Source organism: Lissotriton helveticus, chromosome 8 (genome assembly GCF_964261635.1).
Source record: "Lissotriton helveticus chromosome 8, aLisHel1.1, whole genome shotgun sequence".
Lineage (NCBI taxonomy): Eukaryota > Metazoa > Chordata > Amphibia > Caudata > Salamandridae > Lissotriton > Lissotriton helveticus.
Window position 1 is genome coordinate 1,013,866,677 of NC_136069.1, and position 17,269 is coordinate 1,013,883,945.

General features: G+C 46.0%; 1 protein-coding gene across 1 annotated transcript in view; it reads right to left on the bottom strand.

Moving 5' to 3' along the window:
• Positions 1 to 17,269, bottom strand: part of MBTPS2 (membrane bound transcription factor peptidase, site 2) — a 387,799-nt gene that overhangs the window by 141,613 nt on the left and 228,917 nt on the right. Inside the window, exon 8 of the mRNA XM_078657847.1 lies at positions 3,925 to 4,019. Within this exon, the coding sequence (XP_078513973.1) occupies positions 3,925 to 4,019 (95 nt within the window). The remainder of the gene's footprint in view (positions 1 to 3,924; positions 4,020 to 17,269) is intronic.

Here is a 17,269-nt window from a genome sequence, read left to right on the forward strand (position 1 = left end):
GAGTTCAGCAGAGAGGCTAAATCCAGAGTTCTATCGGCCAGAATTTGCCAAAACAACATATCTTTCAATTTCACAGCATTCAGCACGGCTTCCCATTTCTCCATCGCATACTCGCTTTTGGCCCTGCCTATCGAGGCTTTATAAGAGACCCTTGGTTCCTTGGTTGAATCCCTCTTGCCGCTTCTAAAAGCATCTGAAAGTGTTTTCCGGGCAGCCCTATAAGTTTTAGTATACCATGAAGCCACTTTAGCCTTCCTATAGAGGTCCTAGGTTCTACCATGAAAACGGGCATTATCCGTGAGTAAATTTTCCTCTCTCTGTGCACTCACAGCGGGGGGTGTGTGCAGGCATGAGCAGGGCGTCAGTGTAGACAATCACTGTAACAGCTTGCAGCGCACCTTTACAGATCTAACCCGAAAATACATTAAGGGAAGCACAGAAAGATCAAACAAGGCAATCGGTGCAGTGTTGGTGTGCAGGGGGTCAATACAAATTATACAGTAGGGGAAAATCCCTTCACCTTGGCATACGGAATAAGTCCACTGGACAGCAGTATAGAGTGCCTCCAAAGTTAATCCTGATCACTCTTGGGTCACTTCTTAGTGATGCCATTGATAGTTCAATAGTAAGTAAGGTTAGTAGAGGCGGTAGAGGATATCCATATCAGGTGCCTGGTCAGAGTCTGAAGAGGTCTGAAAGTCATCCATTTACTCTTGCTATCACTGCTGATCTGTCATGAAGTGCCATGGTCATAAGGATGAACTGGTCATCAAACCCAAACTTAGAGAGTACTGCTCGCAGGCAGGGTTAATCATCCTTGCCAAGAGCCATCCAGTTCCACAGCAAAAGATGGCGATGAGATCAGATTAGCATTCTCGAAGACATGGCAGAAAAGGAATACATTATCACTCAATAACCTTCCCTTCATGAATAAGTTTAGGAGGGGTAAATTTGTTTTTGACGGATGAGTTACAGTGTTGTGGCTAATGTTTTAGCATAGATTTGGCAGTCAGTATAGATTCAAAAAACTGGTCACTAGTTTTTTTGTGAACATGAGCTTTTTGCATCACCAATATGGTTGCCTCTGTCGTCAATCCTTCAAGGGAAGATCCTAAAGGATCAAAGAGATTCTTTAGGCATTTAATCATAGAGTTCTGCACAGTTTGTGAAAACATACAAGTAAAACAGTCCGGACCGGTTGCTTTTCCGGGAAGCAAAATGTTATACAGGAAACTACACTGGATTGCTTGCTAGGTGCCAAATCAGTTCTACTGGCCCATAATTTACATTTTTGGGATTTACAAATTATTTCAATGTTATCTACTCAATAGCATATGTTTCATACAGCAAGGATGTGTAGGGATCTCGCAACAGGAACAAGGTATCCTTAAATGTACCCAATTCTTGTGAAACACCACTTAAGATTAGCACCAATGTAGACCTTAACTTTCAAAGCGCTATATGAAGCTGCATTTGTCACAAAGAAAGATGCTGTTATGAGCAGGAAAATATTGCGATCTCATACCACAGAAGGAATATTCTGCTTATATCTCTAAGAAATACTTTTTTGAAGTGATGACGACTTAAAAGGACGTTTCTGTAAGACATCACAGTCTACATGGGAAAGAACTGTAAGCCAGGTCTGGATCTGTTAAGAGACTGCAAAATATTGCCTTTCACTGTGGTAGTATTAATAGTGTTTTGTAAACATCAAATGCAGAATCTCTTCCATTTGATTGTGTAACAAAAGCACGTTGATAACCTCGACTTGTAAATCTAGGCAGCTCTGATGGAATTAGGTACGCGGCTGGCAAGCTTAAGGATGGAAGACTGTGGTGGACCACCATGTCTTGCAGCCTAAACACGATCTAGCTGGCACTGCAAGCACATGAACTAATATTTGGAAATATAGAACCTACTTCTGAATAGGTTGCTTCTATGCAATTCGATTAATCCAGTATGTAGAATTCTCAGCTACATGATTGTCATTATCGATATCAGTCATAGCACAAAAAAAACCTTCCGCTCTTACATGGAACAAAGATATACATGGGCTAAAAAATCCATGTCCACACTGATAAGAATTACTTGGAATAGTCCACTAAGAAGTCACTCAACAAGCGATATTTACTTTGTTGGTTTTCTTAAGGAATTAAGGTCTAACTGGCACTCCTAGCTAGATTGAGGGACCAGGTTGAACTCCAGAAAAGGATCCTAATGAACTAAAATAGAGTACTGTTCGTGTTATTGCCCTGAAGAAGACCTTTTGGGTCGAAACGCGTTGGCTAAAGTTGTTTTTAAGAAGGCTTTCAAAACATGTTTACCTAAGTACAGCATTGGATGCGAGAAAGCCACCAATGTAAATTAGAGAAAGCTGAGCTCCTTCTCCGTGAACGATTAGGAGATCATAGGTTTAACAATTGCATGCCTGACGATCTTCCCCCTTCAAAACATACAACAGCCAAGAATCTGGAGTTAAGCTTAATGATAAGCTCTCTTTTCAACCTCAAATCCTAGCTACAGGTGGTCCTTGCTTCAATCTTCTCCACTCCGTAAAAATATGTCTTAACTTTCTCCCTTGTGCAACATGTAAGACTGTGGCGCATGCCCTTGTGACTTCGAAATTAGATTATGCCAACATTTTATGGCTTGGCCTTCCAGGCAAACTATCAGCAAACTTCAAGCTGAACAACACTCAGCAACTCTTTCTTGATATTCCTAAACAGGACTCGGGTTCGTGGCATTTGAAAGACCTGCATTGGTTATCCATCAAGAAAAGAATTCTCATAAAGGCCCTCACTATTATGAACCAAGGTTTTTACAAATGCGGTCCAGCATAATTTATAGACAGTGTAGTGCATTACCATCATCCCAGAAACCTAAGGTCTGCGTCAGCCTTGCTAGTTAAGGCGCCAAGATTCCACTGAGTCAGAGATGGTGGACAGTTCTTCCCAGTTATGGCAAGTATAACATGGAACCATCTTCCTCTGGCATGGCTGTCCATTACAAATTAACTTAAAATCAGGAAAGTCCTTAAAACTAGCCTATTTTTTACCTCACTAGTGGCCAACTGTGAAGAACCTTGACCTACAGGTTATCACTGCAACTCTCTATTGCTAGATTTGCATCTTGATGCAGATAAAAGGCATAGAGTTCCATCTAGGAGCTGTAGCCTGCCGCCAATTGTATTAGAAAGAAATCTGAGAATGACCAAGGGAAATTTTATTTCTGAACTGAGAGAATACATTTTGATTAACTGTAATCCCTTAATTCCATAAACTGGTAGGTCAAGATATACAGAATTACATTAATCAATCCACTGTCATAAAAAGCAATTAAGGAGCTGGATATTATATAGAAAGTGTAATAAATGAAGAACACGATTCAAAAAGCGAAGCTGGGAAAACAGGATTTAACCACAAAAAAATAATTTGATGAATCAATAAATTTCAAATAGCATGCAATATATTTGACACGTTTGTATGCACATCTCTTATACCTGAATAAAACAAGTGTAAGTGGGACAGAGAGCGCTCGAGAGATTAACAGTATGAGCCACTTTACATGGTACGTGTGTAGGAAAGAAAAGCACATCAAAGAAAACAATTTTTTACACGTACAAAAAGGGAATTAAATGAAAAACATTCCATCGTAATTGCCTAGTCCAACACTTTGTAATCACTTCATTTGGAGTTTTCACACAAGTGATGTTAATAAAATAGACAATATTACCTACCTAATTTATAACATATCGGGTATGTGAATGAGCTCGGGAAGATTTGTGACTCTGTCAAACAGATGTAAATTGGGAACAAGCGTAGGTTATTGTGAATCTATCCCTATTTATGCCTTTACAGCTTTACCGTTTTACATCGACTATGGACATACTTTCATTCTTTCTAAAGAAAACTGTTAATAACTTACCATGGGACTATTCAAATTACTCCTATATGCGAAGCAAACGTCAGTGAGACTGCTGTTACTGCAACATTCAATAGAGCCATCAAGTCTTTTGTACACTAAACAGGAACAGAACAAAGTCAGCTCATAATATAATTCTTGACAGATTTGAAATAAAATCGAGTACAAGTACAATTTTCAATCAGTAGTAGATGCATTCCAAAAGTAAGGCTGCTGTTTGTTAAGAAAAGAACAAAGATGTTAATGCTCTTCAATTGTAAAGACCACACCCACTTTGCATGTCTGTTTTCTTCCTTTTTCAATCTGTACACTAGTTGGTTTAGAAGTACAACAAGCTGGTCATACTTAAATAAGTCAATGAATCACGTGTTCGCTCCGATATTTACTGTTTCTGAGAAATTCCAAGACCAGTTTTCACCAACTACGATCTAAAGTGATTTAAAGGTAAGCTGGAATCAGGAATTTATTCTCAAATAACTAACTCAAACTAACATTGATAAAACCAATAGGTCTCCCCTATGGAACCTACTGGCTTTGTCAATGTTTTTTAGCTAAACTTTACAGCTGCTCGATACTGTTCAGAAATGGCTAAAAAAAAAAGTCCATCAAGTCATTTAGTAGGTGCACGCACTACGCATGCATGTCTACCAAACAAGGAGGTTGAGTTGTATTTAATATTTGCTGCTAGTGTGCGTGAGTGACGAAAAGCAACACAATGGACTAGGGGATCAAATGGGTGAGAGGGTGAGTAACTTGGAACGCGGACTGCAGGGAATAAAAGACAAGCATTGGCAAAGCCAATAGGTCTCGGCAATGGACTTGTCTCACTGTATTTCCTCGTACAGGTTACCATTATCAATTAAATACTACGCAATAGAAAAATGATATATTAAGTGTTGAAGATTTTGGCCAGCATTAGGCACTGTATGCCAACATTAGTTTATCGTTATCTGCAGCATTCTGGAATGTGATCTCCAAATTGGTCGCGGTATTAGAATGCGATTCAGCAGTCATCAAAGCTAGAGCAGCTTGTGTAGTACACGTGGAGGGCAATCAGGCTGTTCAGCCCTGCAGTTCTACTTCTGAGTCGATGCACAGGTTCTGCAAGAGGGATGGCTGCCGCTGACTCTGATGAGGACGCGTATGAAGAGTGGCAGGTGGAATCAATTGGGTTGTGAGTAATGAGGGCACCCATTGGGAAACATACGTGTAAGGGATGGCGGTGCACGACAGCAGGGGAGGTGGAGTATGTAATTACCAGGGGAGGGGTTTTGCCTCTCCCAGAAAGTGGAGGAGGTTGGTGACATGGGTTGTTGCACTGAGGTAATAGGAAAGGGTGCTCTTTTCCTAGCATGAAAACATGCAACAACAAAAAACTGACACAACTAATTTAAGTTCCCAAACTGCTAGTTAAAAGAGATGCACAGCGTAATGCTACAGTGTTATTCTGCCCAACACCTCTATGCATCAACACATTGCAGAATGGCACACAAAGACGCAGTTGTGCGCCGTCATAACAGTCCAGAGAGCTCCAACCTGCAGAATGGGTTGTCTATTCCATAGCAACATTTATATAGTGCTTACTACCCGTGTGGATCACTATAGCGCTTGTGCACATAAGTTAGCAAGTTACATCGTATAGGGCGTGGTTGGAAGTGAGAACACTGTCCCGTAAAATAAAAAAGTAGTCCTGAAACAATGCCAGTTGCGTTTGTTTAAATGTCTTTGGGCAGTGTGCTCATAGAGGGCTAAACATTAGAAGAGTCATGATGTATGCATGCCCTTGATAAATGAGGAAGACAAACAATGGAGCTACGCTGGTACAGCAAATGGGAAGTCCATGAGTGGGATGTAAGCCCACGATGTAGATACAGAGTGTCTCAGTTCTAGACAGCGCATGCGCCCCGTCCTGAGCCGAGACCTAAACAAGAAGGTCAGAGCAGAGTTTCAATTATTGAATAGTTGAATTGATGCTGTTGTGCTTGTAGAGTTGCTGGTGCATCCAGACATTTGTTAGAATTAAATTACACTCCCTGATTTTTGTCAGAAGGGGAGAGAGTCTTATGGTGTCAGGAACAAATGCAATAGGGAAACACGAGCCCTTTAAATTCCTTTCGGCTCTGTTGTAACCCCAACTATCTGACACATGGGATGAGTATGCCACAGCAAGTACCCTCCTACAATTACTGTCCTGCAAAGAATTATGGGCAGGCAATCATGAATCCGGTCCTGGCCAATCACACTATGGGCATTGAAACCCGCCCCGAAAGTGAGGGGCACCACAATGTATCCACACAGCAGAAGGCCAGGTTCAAACAGTTAGCTTTCCTAGGCAGAGCAATTTATGAACAGTACACAAGTAAAAATATTTTACTTATTGATTTCCGATAATTGATTTATCAGTTGGTGCACTACATTATAGCTTTAAATGGCAAACACCATCACTTCATTTTGTATCCAAGTGACATGGTGATTTTCCTATAATGTCTGCTTAAGTACCCGAATACTGTGAAACAAACTAGAACTCACAGTGACATTTTTTTGACCAATCAGTTTCAAACCTGAACAAGATTGGCAATTTAGGACTGAGAGCCCTGAGTAAAAACAGAACACTGCGCCAGCTCGCATAATTGATTGGCTAAGGTCCAGTCTGACGCCCATCCCACACATCCATGCATAATGTTCTCCTGGATTGTTTTTGCATTACTATATTGTGCTAACTCGACCTAATGGTATTTGAGTGCCTTACATAAGCACCAGTTACAATACACAAGGACATTTATTTTGGTAGAAACAGGGATATTAAGTGATTTCCCGAGCAGATGTTGAGCTTACGCTGAGACTCGAACCTGGTTCCCCAGCATTAAAGTCAGCATATCTGGCCGTTACGCCACCTCCTCTCCCCAAGGGAATGGATTGATTAGTACAACTTTCCTAGAAATTTCTCCAAGCAACAAGTCTCCCTTTCCTGCTATGCTATGGGCTAGCATTGATGAATATGAAGTTGGGAAACAAAAGGAGAAATGTGCACAGCCAGTAGCCTAACAAGGCAACCGTGATCTTTAATGGAAACATGGTAAATGTGTCCCAGCATGTGACCCTACACTTCCTGTCTCTTACTCTTGTAGGTTGCCACTGTTTCCGATTTTTTCCGAACTCTTTTCACCCTTTCTACCCCTTGTAATTTATTTCTCTAAGTTAAGGCTGATGATGAAAAAAACACCCGGTCATGTGCTTGACTGTCTTCGAACCCTAGTAGCTTTTTAAAGAGGCTGGCCTGCTTGGAAATGTTGGGGCTGGTTTTATACTGAAACCTTAACATATGCAAATGAATCTCGTCAACTTTGTTTTCAATGGATGGCAAATGTAAGGAAGGCAGCTATCCATTACAAGTCTGCTCTGTTATTGTGCCTTTTGATTAATTTGTTGCCACCCCGGCATCCCTACCGTCCTCAAACTCTCATATGTGGCATTGCCGCACTGATCAAAGCAAGGGATATTTGGGTGCATCTAATTACATTCGTCAGTTTCTGTGATAGCTTGGGTTAAAGGCCACTTTTCTTTACCAAAAGCCTACATTTTGTCACCTTAGGGCGTGACTGGAAGTGAGAACACTGTCCCGAAAAATTAAAAAGCAGTCCCGAAACAATACCCTACAATGCCTGCTGCGTATGATTAAATGTAGTTGGGCAGTGCATTCGGGGAGGGAGAACCACTGGAAAAGACATGACTTGTGCATGCCCATGACAAATGGGGAAAACGGAAAATGAAGCACCGACTGCGCCAGCAAATGGGAATCCATAGGTGGGCTGTAAGCCCATAATGTAGATACAGTATGTTTCGGTTCGAAACAGCGCATACACGCAGTCTATGGCCGAGAACTAACAAGCATTTGCAATGCAATAGGTCTCGCACTTAATTAAGTTTGAGCTATTGGCATTGCTAAATATTGCAACACCAATTGCAACAACAGTCTATAAATTGTAGGCCAAAAAAATGTGAATTTATTTTTGTAGCAATGGTGGCATGCGGCACTTAAGATGAATATGTTTAAAAGTAAAGTGCGCCATACTGCGATTGCTACAATGGTTAATTGTGGATGCGTTAACAATTGATGTGTGCACGGATGGCTGGTGGTGTGTGCCTGTAGAAATTATGCACTGATGGCTGGTGGTGTGTGTGTCTGGTGGAAGTGTGCACTGCCGGCTGGTGGTGTGTGTGCCTGGGGAAAGCGTGCATTGACGGCTGGTGGTGTGCGTGTGCCTGGTGAAAGCGTGCACTGACGGCTGGTGGTGTGTGTGTGTGTGTGCCTCGTGAAAGCGTGCACTGACGGCTGGTGGTGTGTGTGTGCCTGGTGAAAGCGTGCACTGACGGCTGGTGGTGTGTGCCTGGTGGATGTGTGCACTGGCGGCTGGTGGTGTTTGTGCACGGTGAAAGCGTGCACTGACGGCTGGTGGTGTTCGTGCCCGGTGAAAGCGTGCACTGACGACTGGTGGTGTTTGAGCCCGGTGAAAGTGTGCACCGACGACTGATGGTGTCTGTGCCTGGTGAAAGTGTGCACCGACGGTGTGGTTGTGGGAATGGTTGTGTGTGTGTGTGTGGTTGTGTGTGTGTGGTTGTGGTTGTGTGTGTGTGTGTGGTTGTGTGTGTGTGTGTGTGTGGTTGTGTGTGTGTGGTTGTGTGTGTGGTTGTGTGGTTGGGTGTGTGGTTGTGGTTGTGTGTGTGCGATTTTGTGCTGATAAAATATGTAGGCAGGAATGTTTCGAATAAGGAGTAATGCGCTAGAGCGGTCTAAAGGTGGAAAGTCCTAAAAACATTATCACAGAAAACCATGAAAACAAGTTCAGCTGCTTTAAATTGACCTCAGTGGGGGGTGTTGGCAAGATGGCGGCGGTGTAGGGCGTGTCCCTCTGTCCCTCCCGCGCCGCCTGGCAATAAGTTTGTTTTTGCCCTACCCGGTGCCCATCTGCGCTGGCACGGGGGCGGCTGGCGGTTGCTGCACCGTGCTGGTTCTGACGGTACTGATATTTTGGGACAGGTCGCTGGAAATCTGCCCTGCTGCTGCGACGCGGCCTTGGTGTCCCCTGGCCCGCGTGGAGTGCTGTGCTGCGGCCTGTGGGCGGCGGAGGGGTGTGCCTTGAACTGACGCCGGCTAGCCGTCCGGTAGCTGTCCGGTGCCTTGGGGGTCGGTACGCGGTTCGGCGGACGTGGTGGGGTCTCTCAGTGACAGACTGCGAGGGTGCTGACGGGCGAGCCCCCCCCCCTGCGGTGACCACCTGCGAGCGGAGTCTGGCGGCCTTTGAGGAGCGGTGCGGGCCTGCGGATCGGAGGGCTGCGTACTGAGGTTCTGGTGAGGCACGGCCTACTTCCCCCCTGCTGCGGCCTGGAAGAGGGCCTGAGAACTAGTGGCAGCGCGAGGCCCCCGACGAGTGCTGGCGAGATCGGCCATTGCGGCGGGGGGTAGCGGTGACCCTCCTTGCGGGGCATGATTGTGGCCGGCTGGGCCTAGTGCTGGAAGGTGGCAGGCTCGGGGCACAGTATTTCGGCCCGGGGTTCGGCGGGCAAGGAGCGTGCCGGACGGAGTGAGCCTTGCTGGGGCCCGTCCCCCCCACTCCCGCTAGAGTAATGCTGCGGAGTTGGTGGGAGGCCTCATATCGACCCGCATTTTGGCGGGCAGCGTCTTGGGGCCTTGGTGCTAGTATGCCCTCCTGGTAGTTGCTCCACGGTTGGTGGAGATATCACGAGCACTCTGGGACTTACAGGCCTGGCTGAAGCGGGGCGGTAGAGCAGCGGCGCATGGCCCGCGGAGTGGCCCAGAGCAGAACAAGTGAGCAGAGGCGGGGGGCGGTGACGGGCCCTTGGACTGTTGACGGGGACCGGTCTCTGCGGCGGCCTGTGAGTAGGCTGTGGGCCCTAAGTGATGCTATTATGGCAACCAACAGGAGCAAGAAAGACAAGGCACCTAAGGACCCGCTACTGAAGCCGGATGGTCGGGTCTCCTCGCAGACGGACGCCCAGACTGCACAACTGGAAGATGCGGAGGCGCCGGCAACCAAGGCCTTCATGTTGGAGCTTTTCGCCGCCATAAAGGAGGACATTCTGGAGGTTTGCTCTCAACTCTCCTCTGACTTGCGCGAAATGAGGCGGAACGTCGATGCTATTGGAGAGAGGGTGGTGACCCTCGAGGAGCATGATGTGGGCACAGCCGACGAGCTCCATCAGCTCCAGCAAGATGTTATTTGGCTGACGGAGCAGAACTTGGACCTGCAGGCGCACACCGAGGATCTAGAAAACCGCTCACGGAGGAACAACATCAGGATCCGGGCGGTCCCCTGGAAGGGGGAGGGGGAGAGCCTCCGGGAGTACATGACGGCGTTGTTTCGACTGATCCTGGACGAGGGGGATGACCTAGATCTGCAGCTGGACAGGGTGCACAGAGTTGGCCTGCTGAGAAATGCCAAGGCCTCGCCGCCGGACATCCTAGTCTGTGTTCATGACTTTGAGATTAAGGAACGGATCCTGCGCAAGGCACGGGCCCTCAAGGCGTGCGGGTCCTACCGTCCTATCTCACTCCTCAATATCGACACTAAGCTTTTTGCGAGCGTGCTGGCTGCCCGCCTTAGCCCACTAATGGATGGCATCATAGAGCCGGATCAAGTGGGGTTTATTCCGACGCGGCAAGGAGGGGAAAACACTAAGAGACTTCTGCACCTCATGGACTCGGGACACCGATCGCGCATGCAGGCCCTCTTTTTATCAATCGACGCGGAGAAGGCCTTCGACCGAGTCGACTGAACATATTTGTTTGAGGTCCTGAAAGCTTTTGGCCTGCGGCCCAACTTCCTGCGATGGGTACGCTACCTATATGCGGCACCGAAGGCAGCGGTCCGGGTGAACGGCTGCAGGTCCACTCCTTTTCCCATCTCTCGCGGGACAAGACAGGGGTGCCCCCTGTCTCCGTTGCTTTTTGAGCTCTATATGGAGTCCTTTGCCCAGAGAGTGCGGTCCAATGGAGGCATTGAAGGGGTTCGGTTTAGCGCAGACATACACAAAATAAGCTTCTACGCTGACGACGTGATTCTCTCGCTCACGAGCCCTCACACTTCCTTGAGACACCTATCAACAGAACTACGCGAGTTCGGCGCTGTGGCAGGTTTCAAAGTCACAGATCCTTAATGTGTCGATCCCTGCTGCTGACGTGCCAGACCTACAAAAGGACTTTGCCTTTCAGTGGGTTCACTCTGACATCCCGTACCTTGGGATTCGCCTTGCCCCCTCTATAGGGCAGACAATCTCTCTTAATTATAAGCTCTTAGTCGATCAAACAACTAAATCGCTCTCGGACTGGTCCCGTCTCAAGCTCGCTTGGTTTGGTAGGCTGGCGGCAGTCAAAATGACGGTCCTGCCGCGCATTCTATACCTTTTTCAGCTGTTACCTCTGAGCCCTCCACCGGGTACCATCCAGAAGCTGCATGGGCTGATTACCAAGTTTCTATGGAATCACAAATGTCCACGGCTTGCCTCCTCGCTGATCACGGCCCCAAGGCCAACGGGGGACTGGGCTTTCCCTCCTTACTAGCGTATTACCAGGCGGCCTGTCTGCGCTTCATTCTCGACTGGAATAGGCCATATTCTAGTAAGCACTGGAATTTCATGGATCAAACGGTAGCGGGCTGCAATATTTGGCGCGAGTTATGGCTCCCTCGAAAACATAGAGCGTGGGGCTTGTACTCGTCCCCGGTGACGTCGCCAATCATGAAGGTGTGGGATCAATTGGCGAGGCGAAAGGGCTGGACCACCTTCCCATCGCCGATGACGCCTATTGTTGATAACCCGGACTTCCCGCCTGGTTGTGCATCCCCGATCTTTCAGCGCTAGAGGGAGAAAGGCTGTAAGAGAGTGGGTCACCTCTTTGACCTCGACAGTCTAATCTCGTTTTCCTTGCTCCGCTGAGACCACTTTTCCCTCGCCGAGTCTGATGCCTTCCCTTATTCACAGGTAGCGCATTGGGTCACTCAAACCCAGAACATCGCGGCTATGTCCCGCCCGCTGACAGCCCTAGAACGCTGGGTGGTCTGCAAAAAGGATGACCGCAAACTTATATATGACTTGTACGCCATGATCATTGCGCGCCCTAAGGCTCCGTGTACTAAAGCGCAGGTTTGCTGGGAGACAGAGCTGGGGCGCCCGCTATAGCACAAGGAGTGGAAGAGGGTGTTCTACTGTGCGCACCACACCGCTGCCAACTTTGCAGGTGCTGAATCGGCCTATAAGGCGGTGGTATACTGGTACTATACCCCAGCGCGTAGTAAGTCCTGGGACCCCAGACACTCAGGCTTGTGTTGGCGGGGATGTGGTGTTCCGGGCACCTTGACGCACCTGCTCTGGCACTGTCCGAAACTGGAGCGATATTGGAAGGTGGTCCTTGATGATCTAGATGACGCATTTCACATCACATTCCCAAGGGCTCCTGAACATGTGCTGCTAGGGCTCCCGCAGGCAAAGGTGTTTCCCTTGCGCTCTATGAGGGGTAAGCAGATTGCTCTGGCCTTGTTAGCGGCGCGCTTAGTTATCCTTGCGCAATGGCGTTCCACTGACGCTCCAGACCCGAGGGACTGGATTCGACGGCTGTGGCATCTACTGGCAATGGAAAGGCTCTCTTTGTGCATGGATGGCAGGGGTGAGGATTATGCGAAGCTGTGGGAGCCATTCATTCATCTCCTCTCCCGAGATCTGCGCGAAGTAACGAGTCCAAAATATCTGCAGATCTTGCAACTGATCCCAGCGGCGCCTCAGGGTGCAGGCCAATAATTTCGGAGGTTCTGGGAGGTGGAGGGGGGCGGGTGCGACTTAGCGAGTGCAAGGGGGGTGGATGAGACTGATGCAGAGGAGGGTGGTGGGAGGGGGTAGGGTGGGGGGGGCTGCGGTGCTGGGAGGGCGCTGGGGTGGTGAGAGGGTGCTTTGTTTTGTTTGTTGTTCCTGTTCTATTCCTAATTGCAGTACCATGCTAAAAGTGCTGGCTGTTCCCTCTGGCAATGCATACGCTCAGGCCGGGTCGCCTTCCGGGGTGTAGACTGCTATTGGATCTTGCCCTGCCGTCCGGTGGATGCAGGCAGCTGAGCTGTGTTAAGTGACGCCATACTGCTTAATAAAAATGATTGATACTAAATTGACATCAGTGGTACATTATCGCTCCCACGATGCAAGTCTCCTTTATAACATATTATTTGGTAATTAACATATGCACGCCCATTGATCATATTTGGAAAACATTAACAAACGAAACCCAGTCACTCAGTCGAATCAAAAGATAATTTTGGGTAAAAGCTCGGTTTTAGGCTAGAACCCACGTCCACACAAAGGAGTTTTTAGTACACACATTATCTTGGAGACTTACTGCAGTGCTGTCCATGCTGACAACAGGAATCACACTTGCCTTGTTTAAGGACTCACCTCACCTTACACTCACAACTACTAGGCTAATTTATTGCATCATGTGTAGAACGCGCATTCGAGTTAGAACCTCAATTGTCTCCTGAGCAGTGTGGTCCCACACATGACACAGGAACAGGGCAGCAGAAGCCCAGGAGAGTGCTTTGCTGAGATCAGCCTGCTGAAGCTGAGTTTTTGAAATATCTCCTGCACGGATCGCAGCCTTGGTCTTCAGGCCTAGGGGAGCAATAGAGTGAAGGCAACTGTTGGAACTATGGGTCCCGGTATACTTATGAGGAGTTTTAAAAACAAATAATGAATTTGAATTTGAATTTCAACTACAGTATTTTTTGAAAATGACAAGATGATATTCGGGGACAACGTGTGTCCTCAATAATGATGAACAGATGCTTCAGGACCAAATCAGTTTTTTTTTAGCTGTATAACTAAAACCGGGCACGTAGGGAAAATACTTTTAGTAAAAAACCAGGTAAAAAAGAAAATGACACAGTGAAGTCTTAGGACAAAGTTAAGTTTACTAAAACCTATATACGCTGGGGTTTGAGACACAAAAGGGTACATTATCTAATTCTAATAATGAATGATGGGTAAACACAATTACCTCATGTTCTAAATGTTTTCCATTGATATTTGCCGAGGGTGTTATCATTATCTTGATGCCAGAGAACACTTCTTGCTTTGGAGGCTTTTTCACGAGTCAGAAAGGGACATCACTGAGTTCATAAGAGTATCTGAGGGCTGCTCGCAACACTTGCTACTTTTAGCATTTCACTTTGAACACTGTTATAAAATGCACACTTGGAGCAAATGTATTTCAAACTTTCTTGAGAAGGACACTGACGCCGATCTGTGGGACAGGCTTGCTTTCTTTGCACAATAGCTGCCACTGCACATTACTGAATATAAACACGTAGTGCCCTCTACAGGAAGCAGTGTGTATTACAAGTGCACGCGTTTTGTACGGAAGCATTACAATATTTGTTTCCATCTTAGTATCTGGTAAACATACCCAAATGTAAGGTGGTGTATGTATGATGGGAGGCTGTGGGTGAGTTTTAGATGCCATTTTCACCTAAAGCCCCCACCGACTGACCATTTGGCTTCCTGATGCAGCACCAGACCAAGCACTAGAAAACACGGCACACCGTGGTGATCACTTTTGCAGCTGCTTTGATGTTCTCAGTGGCAGCGCGGATCACTGAGAACATCAAAGCGGCCGCGAAAGTACTCCCAAAGGCTACAGGCTGACAAATGGTGCGCCCGCTCGGCGCACATGCACTGTACCTCATCGGCCTGCAGCCTTTGGGAGCATTTTCAAAAGCCCCTTACTTAATATTTCGCCAGAGCAACACTTACGCGTTAGCTTAGGCGAGACCTTAAAAAGGAGAGGGCAAGAGAACATTTGGAGCTGGGATGAGGTAGAAGCAAACAGACGAGAAAGCAACATGGGTGGAGGGAGCGCTAGAGGGAAAGCACATCATAGAGTGCAGCAGGGAGCAACATACAGGTGACAGAGAGTAGTGCAGAGAGGGAAAGAGGAGCACACAAGGTAAAGAGCTGGAAATACTAAAAAGAAAAAAGTAGCACCTGAAAAAGCGAGCAGGGTAAGGACAAAGTAATATATCCATAATCCACAGGAGGGACAATCACAAGAGGAAGTGAAGCACACACACGCTAATTACTAAGAAGCAAGCAAATGAGAATGAGAATGAAGCCAACCAATGGTAATCAGGGGGGTGGGCTCTAAGCCCATTGTAAGCTTACACTACATCTCACAACAGACTGCACATGCGTTGTCTAGTAGGCAAGACCTACAAATGGCATTTAGATGAAGACTGTGACTGGATAACACCAGTGGTCAGTATAGATATATAATGTATGCAGATGTGCAAAGTATAAGATAAGATGTATTACCACTGTTCAGTGTGGGAAGGGGCCATGACTTTTGACACGCAAATCCTCGAGTAAAACATGATGCCACTCCCCTCTTTCAACAATGGTAATAAATAGCATCTAATATTCTGCACATCTACAGGTGTGGTTTATGCCATGGTATATTTTCAGGAGTACTTGTTTTAACAAAAGGTATTTACTCCAAAAGAGTGCAAGGGGTTAGATTTGCACAGTAGAGTATCAATCCACTGAACATATACTGTCACTATTAGAAGAGTTGTTTCTCTGAGTAAAGTCATAGTTATATATGCAGTCCATTGAGGCAGTAAAACGTTTCCAAATGTCAATTGCTCTGTACTGTTTATAAACTCGAATTTGACCCTTGCACTGCAATTATAAATGTAGGAATGTGGGATTATTAGTACAGTTGCTCTAAAAACCATGGAATTGTGCCACATTAATATTTACTGCACTGCCATGGCATAAACACACATACACACAGATAAAATAATGAAGGTGATTATTGTGAGCATTATAACTAACTTTAAGGTACATTTTTTAAGAACCATTGGTTCAATGCTGTGTATTATGGTGAAAACAATACAAAGATCACTTCAAAAAGGAAGTTACATTGAGCATAAACTTAAGCAGATACATAAACTCAAAATAATTATGAGAAGTGGATTAGGTATGAAATAAGCTTTCACCAACAGACATTTTGGGGTGAGTTGTTAAGTGTGGTTTACTTAAACAAGATGTACCATTTTGGCACATGGTTGCGAGGGTGGGGGTGGCAAAATTATATAGCTTTTGACACCGTTTCTAAAAGGACAGATCTGGATATCTTTTTTTGGAAATGCATGGTTTTGAAGAGAGCCCACGACTTGGACACAAGCAGATTTTATAAATGCTTGAAAAAAGTAATCACATAATCCACAGCCCCAGAGAGTATTCTAAATTTATTAATAGAAAATGATGCATTATCTATGCTAATCCTTTTTGGGGAGAAGAGTTGGCCTAATGGCTAGGGTGGTCGACCTCGAATCTGGGGAACTGGGTTCGAGTCTCAGCAATGACGCGGAACATCCTGTGATTCTGGGCAAATCACTTAATCTCCCCATGCCTAACAAAAATTAATGTGTACTCATGTAATGCAACTGGTGGTATGTAAAGCGCTCTGATAACTAATTTGGGTCAAGTTCGCGCTATATAAAACTCTGTAAAAAGAAAAATGCTATTCTATGAAGAAAATCCAGGCAACTGGAGTTACCTATGATCCAAGTTAAGGCAGCCTACTAACTACTACCATCAATAAAACGCTTCTGATCAGATAAGCCTCATTATAACTTAACCTTGTTGTAAGGCTGCATGAGGAAAATATTGGCAAATACCATAATACATTAATTGATTAATTAAATTGTATTTATTGAGTGCAACTGCTACCCAGAGGGAATTCTGGCGCTAAACAAATTCATAACCAAAAAGAGGAATTATGACAATTGAAACAGCCAAGTTAAACAAATGACTCCCCTTTGGGCCAATCTTTCTGATGAATACTCTGTGAAGTAGTGTAACAGAGCCTTAGATTAATTCCCAGGCAAGGCATGGCGTCTTTTCATAACAGTTCTTCTGGGTGCCCTGGAATTGATGGAGAGGGGCCGAATGGATGCGTCACCCCTGCATGCTGATGTTAGTTTCTTGTCTTTACTTTTCCACTACGTTGGACATGGAACATGAACAACTGTTGCTTAAAGGGTACTGAATACTAACCAACCGCTGCGGCCAGTCCGGCCCTGGCTGTTTCTGAGACAAAAGGTCCTCCCAATGTGGCAGCCTGACCGGAGGGCAGGGTAACATGCTCTCCGGGGCCATCATTTTGACTCGTACCAAGTCATTCTTCATCTTCTCCAAAACTTGGAGCAGGAGAGGGCATTACAGGAAAGAGTACAAGAGTCCCTTGCTCCATTCCAGCCGGAATTAATCTCCTAACCTTTCTTTTTTT